The sequence below is a fragment of the Labrus bergylta genome, chromosome 10 (genome assembly GCF_963930695.1).
Source record: "Labrus bergylta chromosome 10, fLabBer1.1, whole genome shotgun sequence".
Taxonomy (NCBI): Eukaryota; Metazoa; Chordata; class Actinopteri; order Labriformes; family Labridae; genus Labrus; species Labrus bergylta.
The window spans coordinates 20,672,508-20,684,028 of NC_089204.1; the positions used below are offsets into that span (position 1 = coordinate 20,672,508).

At 39.0% G+C, this 11,521-nt stretch overlaps 1 protein-coding gene across 1 annotated transcript; it reads left to right on the forward strand.

Annotated features, from left to right (window-relative positions):
- Positions 1-3,527: 3,527 nt before the first annotated feature.
- LOC109987923 (indoleamine 2,3-dioxygenase 2-like) lies at positions 3,528-8,596 on the forward strand. Its single transcript, XM_020639201.3, has 10 exons — positions 3,528-3,688; positions 4,380-4,475; positions 4,569-4,688; positions 5,292-5,410; positions 6,259-6,273; positions 6,404-6,503; positions 6,678-6,795; positions 6,903-6,954; positions 7,438-7,586; positions 7,741-8,596. The coding sequence occupies exons 1-10, from the start codon at positions 3,599-3,601 to the stop codon at positions 8,106-8,108; spliced, it is 1,227 nt and encodes a 408-aa protein (XP_020494857.1). The 5' UTR covers positions 3,528-3,598; the 3' UTR covers positions 8,109-8,596.
- Positions 8,597-11,521: the final 2,925 nt, after the last annotated feature.

Here is an 11,521-nt window from a genome sequence, read left to right on the forward strand (position 1 = left end):
AGTGATGTCATAATGAGTAAGCTGCAGCGTCCTATCAGTAACAGATATCCAGTAAGTGGGCATGTCTGCCAGTAAAAGACTTCCATGAAAGCTGCCCTCATGTCACCTTTCTCTTTCCTTCATGGTGCAGAATTATGAAATTAGGGTCAGCTTGCAAGATAGTCTGTCAGGACTTAAAAAACAGATTTGCAATGAACCTAAGGTACAAATTCCTCTTTACTTTGTTCACTCTTTTGTTCACTCCAAATAGGAACTGCAGACAGTGTCCAAAGAACCAGAGTCAGACATTATTCAGAGTTGTCCTTTCATAAATGTAGCACACAAAAAGAGATGGTCCATGTCGGTTGCATACTAGACTATTGTAAATACATTTGATTTACCTGAGGGTTGGCATGCATGAGGAGGCGGAAGATCTGTTATGTTGACTGTTTTAATGCTCATCAATATTCAGTGTAAGGACAATGTCATCATATTACAAATACAGGAACAGAAAGTAATATAAATGCACAGGCAAGCATGCAGAAAAAAAAAAAAAAGCAACTACCCTCAGTTCAATGTCCACTTACTAACTCTGAACGTTCTCCACATTGACTCTCTATGTTCCCACACCTGCGTCATACATGAACTTTGTAGAAGGGAGCTGGATGGGTGAAGTCTTTTTCTGCACACATACAGACACATAAGCCTGGAGAAGGTCAGGGTTGCAGAGGAGGAGAGTCAAGTCTGCATTTAGGTCCTTTCCTCTGCATACATAAAGAACACAACACATTGATTTTTTTTCTTTTCATCCCTTGATCTTACCTGTAAAGCACAATCTGGAAAAAAAACCCAGTTATATTGATCTACTTATATTGCTGCTGACAGCATCCACTCACACTTATGTTTTATTGTTTTGTTGGTGTCATGCTGCTGATAACATTACATTTGACATGTTTCCCACCCAAAATAATTCCTCTGTCATGTTTGTTGTCAACCATCAAAGTAATAAGAAAAAAATATTTCTTTCAAATCCTCACTGAAAGCACTGGATGGACTTTGACTTATAAGTCAAAGGACCTAAGCTTGATCATTTTCTAACAATTAATGATATTATGGTGGACTCTTAAGAACCCCAGGGGAGATAAATCTGTGAATCATTTTTCTGAAACAACCCATCTGTTGAGGAAATCATTAAGACTTGACTCCATACAATAAAACTAAGTTGACTCAGATGGCTTATGTTGATGTCGTCACATTCAAGGGAAAAACAATGAACTGGACCCACATGCAGAATTAACTAAATCTATTCAATAAACAAAAAGCCCATAGGCAAACAAAAACTTACTTCCAAAAGTTAAACAAAAAAAAACCACAAGGACATACAGGAGCACAAGCAAAAACTGACATACAAACAACAATGAACTGAGACTAAATAGACATAGGGTAATCAGACACAGGTGAAGACAATGAGGGCAATCACACTGGAAGGAAAACACACACGAGGCAGGAATAAACACAAGACAAGAAACACTGGAGACTACAACTACTCTGGATCGTCAGGCGGGTGAACTGGAGGCCGACCAAACTCAGGGAAAAGTTCTGGTGGACGGTAGTACTGGAGTTGCCAGAACCTTCAACGAGGGAGAGAGTGCAGGAGTCCTCAGGGCCTCAGACGAGGGTGCAGGAGTGAGCAGGGCCTCTGACGAAGGAGCAGGAGTCAGCAGGGCGGCGCAGAAGTCTGCAGGGCCTCTGACGAGGCCGCAGGAGTCAGCAGGGCCTCTGACGAGGGAAAAGGAGCCGAAAGTAGGACCTCTGACGAGGGTGCAAGAGTCAGCAGGGCCTCCGACGAGGAAGCAGGAGTCAGTAGAGCCTCCGGCGAGGTCGCAGGAGCCGAAAGCAGGACCTCTGACGGAGACACGGGAGTCATAGGAATGGGCAGGGCCTCCCACAGAGACAGAGGAGTGGGCAGAACCTCCCACGCAGACACAGGAGTCAGACGGCACTTGGCCGGAATGGGGGGGCAGACAGCGCTCTGCCGGAACTGGTGGCAGACGGTGCTCTGCCGGAACTGGTGGCAGACAGCCCTCTGCTGGAACAGGAATAGGGAGCAGACAAGGCAAGGTCCAACAGAAAAGTCACCAGAGAGCCTGAAGAGATAGACTTCGGACATCTTGTGCCCCCTTTGACTCTTTCTCCTCCCGCCACGGGAACCAGGAAAAATTGCGAGCCGTGTCCCCTCGTAGTTACAATTTAAAAAATCTGCTGGGTCCATTGCTGGTCAGTTCATTCTGTCACATTCAGGGGAAAAACAAGGACTTGGACCCACGCGCAGAATTAACTAAATATATTCAACAAACCCAAAGGCAAACTAAAACTTACTTCCAGAAGTTCAACAAAAAACTGACCCAGAGGGGAAGAAACACAGAGACTAAATAGACATAGGTTAGACTAATGACACAGGTGAAGACAATGAGGGCAATCACATTGGAGGGAAAACACACAGAGGCAGGAATAAACACAAGACAAGAAACACTGGAGACTAGAACTACAACATAAATCAAGAAACAGTAAGATACACAGAGAACTCAAGAAAGTAACACAAACACACTAGAACATAAAGAAACACTAGGGTACGAAGTTACGAAATAACACACAAAACACTAAAGACTAAACTGTGAAACATTAGGACAAAAACACACAAGGGAAACAAGCAACACTAGGATAAACAGGAGAAATTAAAATATGGAAACCTAAATACTGAAATACAAAACTAAATAAGACCAAATCATGACGGATGAAAGTTTATATATAAGAAGAATACTCATGAGGAGACATGGTTCAACATCACACTTCTGTACTCGTGTCTTGCTCAATCACATCTGCAGAACTTTTCGAAAGGCCTCACCTCTATCCCAAGAGACATTACCATTATCAGGGTCGTGTCACATTGACACACCTAGACTAATCTGTGGCATCAATTACACTGGAGCAGACAACAAGTCTACCAAACATCCTTGTAGATATCAGGAAAAACAGTTGACACTCTCTAAGCTGTACTTGGTGTTCTAATAACAGCTGAACTCTGTCAGCTCTGACTGACATTAGAGAACAGTGAATAAACCTAATGACATCGGTAAATTATACTCTAAATAACTACAGAAATTCGGATTTAACATAATCAAATGCATCATTGAGTTCTGTGTGTGCTTTTAGGTATTTGTCTCAATGACCTACTTCACTGTAATCATCACTTTTAGAAAATATGAGTCACACACACATGACATTTGTCTAGTTTGTGCAACACACTGTAAGAACAATCCTATTATTTATGTCATTTGGCAGCAGCTTTGTTTTTTAGTTTCTCTTTCAAAATTAGCTGAAATTGGAAGATATTCTTTACATCATGTGCAAACCAGGGGATTTTTATTTCAGCCCTGTGACATTACATCTCAAGAAATCTGATTGGCTCTCTACAATTTGATAGTGTATAAAAAGGGATGTGACAAAGGTAAGATAAACAATACATATCTGTGTAATAGATGCACAGAGCAGTTCTGCCTTCAAAGCTACTTCCACTACAACTACTACTGCATGTTGATGAGTACAGAGAGCAGAGAATATGGACACTACAGTCAGAGGAACACTGCAGGCTGACTTTGATACATTTGATATTTCTGAAGAGCTTGGATTTCTGCTTGAAGAACCTCTGGTAAGCTCCCTTGTCATCTTTTCTTTTCCCATTCAACGGAAAATCCCTGTCTTTTAACTATTTTTTTGACATCTAAAACAGGTTAGGCTAGGAGATGTAGCTGTACCTGTGACAGTTCATAATAACATAGAATAGTCATTAGCCTTTATATAGATGTGGGGCCTTTGACTGACACATATAGCTATTGTTTTTGAGTGAGGTAATGAAGCGTTATTGATCCAGTAAAAGCCTATGTCTGTTTTTTTTTTTTTTTGACCTGTTCCTGTGCCTAGCTATTGGTAATTTATTTCTGCATAATAGTTGGTTGAAATTTAAATAGTAAATTAGGATATTCTTATGCCTATGAATGACTTATTTTTAAATACTGCAGAGGTTTTCAGAATATCTACACATGTAGGTGTTAAGCATAGCCCACTTGTCTGTTTATACAGTGACTTCACATTAGGGCATTCCATCTTTTTTTATTTACTTGGGTAATTTTCTCAGTTTATCTCCGCCTCCTCCTCTTTAAATTGCTTTCTGTCTGTGATTGATAGCTGCAGTCATTCCCTGACACGCAGGTCAGGCACCATGGTAAACACAAGCTGATGATATTTATGATTACACTCTACAAGAACATTCCCCCACATGTTAAATATATATATAACACAAATAAATAAGCATGTTATTGTATTCTTATTATCGTCTATAGACACACCTTCCAGACTATTATCAGGTTTGGCTGGACCTGGCTAATAATCTTGAGCATCTGATAGAGACGGGTAAACTAAGGGAGCTGGTTCATAAGGTGAGAATGAACACAAGTCAGTTTTTAAAACTTGTGTATTTGAATGTGAACACCAAAACTACAATATTAACAGTAAATGTGTTCCTTTTCCAGATGCCGCTCTTGAGCACCCACCTTTTGAGTAACCATCGGGAGCTCAGGCTGGCTCATCTAGCTCTGGGATTCATCAGCATGGGATACGTGTGGCAGGAAGGACAACAAGCACCTGCTGAGGTAAATAAGACACAGCACTGGAAGGTAGACTTTTAAGAAAAACATTTCCGTCTCTAATGAACTGACAATCTGACTAATAACTCTAGACATAATACAGATACGCTGTTAGCGCCGTGAGGCTGTAGTGCTTTAATGCCTTAAGCTACATGTTAATCTAAACATGACAACACACTAATGTGTAACAGTCAGGTATTAAAGAATTAAGGAGCTGTGCAGCTGAAGGTAATATAATTTTCTGCAGGTTATGTTCATACATAAGTATTGTAAATCTTTATATTATATGGTACTGGATAGATTCAGGGGTGGTCAAAGACAGGTTAATAACAAAATAGGAAAATAACTAGATTGTATGGCAATCTAATAAACAGCTGTATATTTACTTAGATGGAAAACTTAATTGTGGACCACTGCATCCAGTAAATATGTGAGAGCACACAGGATAACGGAAAAGTTACAACAACAAATGATGCTGGAGGAAAAGTCAGAAGAATACTTTAAGTATTGGACTAACAGACATGAACTATTAGAATGGCTAAAAGCCTCAGAAATGTCAGTAAAGAAGCACTACTTGTTTGAAATTCAACCTTTATGGTTGTTTGACAGATTCTCCCTAAAGCCCTGGCCTGGCCCTTTTGGCTGATATCTCGCAGGCTTGGCCTTCCACCCATCCTAACCTACGCGGACACAGTTTTGGCCAACTGGAAATTAACGGATCCCACAGGGTGAGTAAATATGTTTTGTTGTGATGTTTCAGTGGTTTTAGTCCACAGACCCTCTTTTGTTATAAGAAGAACCTGTTCATAGCTATTAGAACTTGACAGGACAGAGGAAACGCCCCAGAAAGGACAGAGGAAACGCCCCAGAAAGGACTGATTAACTTTAGCTTTTAAGATCAAATTTTAAATATTGTTCTGATGGAGCTCAGAATTTATAAAGAGGACTGCTGTTTCCTTCCAAACTATTTCACTGTATGAACCTTAACTGACTTTGTGAGACATTTTTACCATTAGATTGTGACTGATACTGTTGGCGTGTCTGGATATCTAAATTATATATGAAGTTACGGTGCTGCGTGACTCTTAACCGGGAGATGTAATGATCCTTTCCAACCGCGGAGTTGTCACTATAGTATTTTTTTTATAAATTCAGAAATATGTGCAACTCAACCGCTGTTAATCATTTATGACACGTAAGCCCAGTCCACAGCCATGCATTACCATGATGACACACAAACTTTTGCTGAACAAAGCACTTGAAACGCTATTAAAAACAAACAAAAAAACCCCCCACAGACTTTACTGATAAATAGTCATCCTCTCCATCTTCAGAGTCAGAATGCAGTAAACGAGTCGAGTCCAAGTCTAAGTCCGAGTCATTAGTGCTCGATTCCAAGTCGAGTCAAGAGTCCTGAAAATCAGGACATGAGTTGAACTCGAGTCCCAGTCCTGGACTCAAGTAGTACAACACTGACACTATTTAACTGAATGTTAAATATAACATAGAAAAAAAGCTGGGTACTTCTGTCTCCAACAAAAACTTGAGTTCTCTTCTTCTTCTTTTTTCATTTCAGAGAAATGGAAATCAGGTGAGTTGAAGGGAAAAATAAATCATCTTCTCTGTTTTGCTCAGCTGCACTGTCACATGTTTTTTTGGGGGCAACTCAATCATATGATGTTCAGCTCATTTATTTTCAAAACATCATTTTCGATAAACAGGAACATGGACTTGATATTTTCCTTTCCTGGTGGAGAGAGTTGCAGGGGATTTTTTATAGTGTCACAATTGGTCGAGATGGCTGCCAGTTCAGGCGTAACGGTTAGTACTGACTGCGGCTACTCCTTCCTCTTTCATTTTAACTCTTTCTGAACCTCATCATAATGCCTTTTTTTCCCCATCTGCCCACCTTCTCTTTTAGTGTCTATCCACATACTGTTTGTGTCCTGATCCTTATCATTTAGTATTGAATATTAAACTTTCAACTCTATACAGGGGGTTCTGGAGGTGATGCATGCAATGAAAATCTCAGACCTCAGCGGTGTGCAGAGAGGTCTCAACAAAGTGACTCAGTCTTTGAAGAGGATGAAGGAAACTTTCAAACTCATGCACAGTAAATTTGAATTATAACTTGTCCAATCCGAATTTAATCCATTTACATGCTGTGCATTTTATGAAGGCAGAAGGTAATTACAGTGACTGAATTTGTTCTCTTCTCAGATCATGTGGATCCAACTCTGTTTCATGGAAAATTAAGACTTTTTCTTTCAGGGTGAGTTATAGGGCTTTTAAAACGCCCAATCTCAAAGTTATTAATTAATTTAATATCAATCTTATCTGGTGCAGATAAAAGTCCTAGTGTTATAAGACCTGTTATAAGGATAATACTTGTGTAAATCAGTGTACTTCTAGTGATGAAAGATACAACAGAAAACTCAAAGTGCTTTGTATTTTTTTCGGTTCTCTGAGTTTTTGAAATTTTCAAACTCCAAAACAAAAAACACAAACCAGAATTTATATTTTTTTTCAAATCCATTATTACTCCTTTATCCTTTCTGAAGATTATTTCCTTTTTAACAATAGATGGAAATGGAAATAACACTAAAAGTCCACCCCCCATGCTTCTATTGCTCATATTTCCACTGCTGAACTCTGTGTATTAGCATGTTAAATGGTATCATGTTCTCCTACTCTCATGGTAATGTGCATCTACGAAAAGGAACGTTATAGAACATGTATGTTTGACCTGCTTTAGGTGGCGAGACAACCCTTTGCTTCCATGCGGGTTGTTATATGAAGGTGTGAGCGATGAGCCAATTTTTTTATCAGGCGGGAGTGCAGCCCAGAGTTCAGCCATTCAGTGCTTCGATGCTTTGCTGTGTATCCGACACGAGGATGAGACAGGTGAAGACGCATTTGCCTCAACCTCTGACCCTCTCTGATGTTTCTCATGAATGAATCACTCTGCCTGTGCTGTCACTTGATTGCCCTGACAGAAAATGTTTCCAGCAAAGGTTGTTATTTGCTTCCTTTCTCTTCATTGATTCACCTTATCTAGGTGCCTTCCTGACACGCATGAGGGATTACATGCCTACCGCCCACCGTCATCTGATAGAAACTTTATCCGTCGGTCCATTTCTGAGAGACTTCATCCTATCTCGCTCCAGCTCTGACCTCTGCCAGGCCTACCGATCCTGTGTATCAGCGCTGGTGGATTTACGTAACTATCACCTCAATACCGTCACCAAGTACATCATTGTGCCTGGGAATCGAGCCCGTGCAATCGGCTGCCCGTTCAGAGGTGCGTGTACTGCACTGAACAAGACCGGGTCCGGTGGATCCGTCCTAATGTTCTTTCTTAAGAGTGTTCGTAATAACACCCAAAAAGCACTGATCTTAAAGAGAACACCACAAACTGAAATATGATATAATCGACAGCATATTATACCATATCGTATGCATAATATTCAACAGAGTTGTATTACATCATCTACTTAGTATTGTATGTATTAAAGGTTTAAAATCAGTATCATATATTATTTTTACTTCTCATTTTGCTGCAGTAATGTGAAGAACTACTGCCTTCCATTGGAGGATTATTTTGGCCAGTGGTAAAGAAAATATTAACATGGTAAATGAAAATTCTTACAGTAGCCAAAATCATCAGCAAGCTAAATTAATGGACTTACTACCGCAAACAAAATGCAACTTTTTCTGTTTATATTTGTACTGCTGCCAGTCATGGGCTTCCATAAAAAAAGTTGTTTTTTTATCACTTAGTAAACTAAACTTCACATGTAAACATACATTGTATTATAACATGATATGACTGTATGAAGACCAAGCTACAGCAAATGACTAATGTTGCATTTGAAATTGTTTTTATTAAAATCATGTATTGTTTGCAAAACCAAGACAGAATCTGTGCAAAGCTGAATCTTTTAATTTCTTTAGCTTAATGACTTTATCCCTCCACTATCATAACATTGCCTGATCATGTTGCTTATGACATGTTTTTAACAGTAAGCAACAAAAAAAATGTAATGATTTTCAATAAAGCCGCTAAAGGAAGAAAAGCGTTTTAGTGAATTCACTTATTTTACTTTGGTAAAAACGACATTGAAACTGGGATCTCCTTGGTGCTTGACAGTAAGTAGCAGATGGCAGAGGAGGAAGATAAATGTAGAAAGAACTGTGAGCTGTGGAAAGAAAATAGAGGAAGAAAATGCGAAGGGAAATCAGATGATACAGGACATTAGTTAAATAAAGCACAGGAGAATCAGCTGAGGAGAATGAAAGAGACGGACACAGTAGGGGTAATCTGGGGAGAGGGAGGGATGGATGGATGGATGTGGGATCAGGTCACTCAGCTTGATGGACTGGAACCCCCACTCCCTTGCTGGTCTTGACTTGAAGGTTGTGTCTCTTCTCGCTATTGAAGACTAATCACATTAGAAAGGAAAAGAGGGAGCTGAACCGCACTGCTGCTGAGCCCTGGTCATGGTCCAAGTCTGCTTCACTAAAGCACAAAAGATGTAAAATGTGGGCTGTTTGACAGCTACTGAATGCAGCTCCGGCTGTGCCTACAGCCAGTCCTGGTGCAGCGCTCGACTGTCACATAGGGAAAGTGTTAGAGTAGTGTTTGAACTTTTCCTGTATTTCTAATTCAGTTTTTCCCCTTGAACTAAAAACTCTGTGTTTCTAAACATAGGAGCACAGGACTATCCTGTTTTTACGTAAACTCTGCAATATAAAAAAAGCTTTCCAAAGTGTTTTTTATTTTTTTTAAAATCACGTTTTACAATTTCTATTTTTTAACAAGAATGGTTCTAAATACTACTAAATAACTACAGTTCCCATTAGTCCTTAGCCTCCATTATTGAAAACAGGCCTTTCAGAGACTCAAACTCAATAGTAAATAACTTAAATATCTTTGTCATTGCAGGTTTTGAAATGTTAAAATAGTTGTGATTTCAACTAAAATCAACCCAAAATTGTCTTAACTTCAAAATCGTACACTTCTGCTTGTCTTCAGTGTCCCAAGTCACAGAATCTTAAGCTTGTATAAAAACACACCTTTTTATTCATCATGTACCTCTATTAAAAAAGCTTATAATTATCTTCAACTTTTAGACCTTAGTTTTGGTTATTAATTTATTGACTCATAAGGGAAAATGTGCAACACCTGTGATTTCATGCAACATTTTCCAGGGAAGAAATGTTGAGGACTTTTACTACCAGAAACACGGGCTACCAGGTAAAAGAGTCTGTTCTTTATTATCCTTTTTTTCCAGTTTTGTATTTACATAATTTTTTTGTTCAGTTATCATTTCCTGTTTTCTTTATTACTTCCCTATTTCTAATGTGTAACCCTACTTCCTTCCTTTTCTTTTCCTGTCTATATGCGTGCCCTGCCCTCATTGTTTTCACCTGTGTATGATCAGCGTTACCTCTCCCTGCTACTCCCGTTGTACACAATCTTTGGCTGTGTCGGAAATCAGCCACCACTCAGCCATTTCTTAGTGTTGTCCTAATCATTAGAAACTATATAGTGGACTCATGTATCCTAAAAAGCCTTATGGAAAGTAATAAATTATGGTGGGCAGGGAAAAAAAGTGGATGGAGTTTGTATGGGACAAATAAATAAGAAGTACCGCATAAATAAAGTGATTCTTAAGTGAAAACATGTTCAGTATAATATAAGTTATCACTGAATTCATGACATTATTTATTGTATATTATTTATATATTTATGTCTGGCAATACGAGAACAGTCCGACACTGTTTCTTTTTAGCAGTAAATGAGTCTGTGATTTCGGACACAGCCTTTGTCCTCCCCTTTCTTCAATGCCAGTTTTTTTTTTTTTTTTTTTAACCCCAGTCTCTTGTGTGGATGTTCCTCTACCTGTGTTTGTCACCTGCTTTGTTGGACCTTGAAGTGTTTCCTTGGTATTTTCACTTCCCTGGACACCTCAAAGTAAGCCTAAGGCTTTTCTTTTTGTTGACATAAATTCTTCTTAGTCTGCATCTGGTGCCTCGCTCATGTCTTAACCCAAGAGAGCCATTCTCTTCCCATTTGTCAGCTGTATTGCCTCTAGTGGTCAGTAGAAATAGCAGCACACCGTATCACCTTCAGTTGAAAATGATTTAATAGTGATGTAGAAACAGTAGAAAAATGCATAATATTGCACATATTCATTGAATTGCACTTTCTTAAGATACAGATCTTTGCATGGACATTAGTGACCTGATATATATGTGATCAACTGTCTGATGAGGGGAGCTTAGTATGAGTCTTCCTGACATTTCTTGGAACATTTTACAGTACAACAACCGATATAAGATCCGCTGTTATAAAACTACTTCAAGTATTTGGCAAATACCTGCTTTGTAACAGCGTGCGAATTCAGTATCATTGCTACATTATCGTGTTTGTCTTTTTTTTTTTATCTTATTCTGCACTTGTCCAAAGCTAGTGGCTACAAGTCATCTCTGGGGTAAGATTGCTACCATTTTCCTTTAGCACTGTGTATAGCCCTTCTACTCGTGCAAGTTCAGTGCACAGTTGTTTGTGTTGGTTAGTAGACAGATGTTTGGTGTTCTGTGATGTAAAGTGTTTGTTGAGAAAAAATGAGCTTCATTTTACATGATGAAACTTTCAGCTAAATGACAAAAAAATAAAATAATACAGAGCAACATTTAAAGTGTTAACATGAAACAAATGACAAAGAAGAGTTCAAGAGCGTTTGTGACAGAATGGGTGACTGAGAAGCAAGGCAGATTCTTCATGGACTCCAAGAGAAATGTCAAAATAGCCTTTACTTTTTGTTGTAAATAAA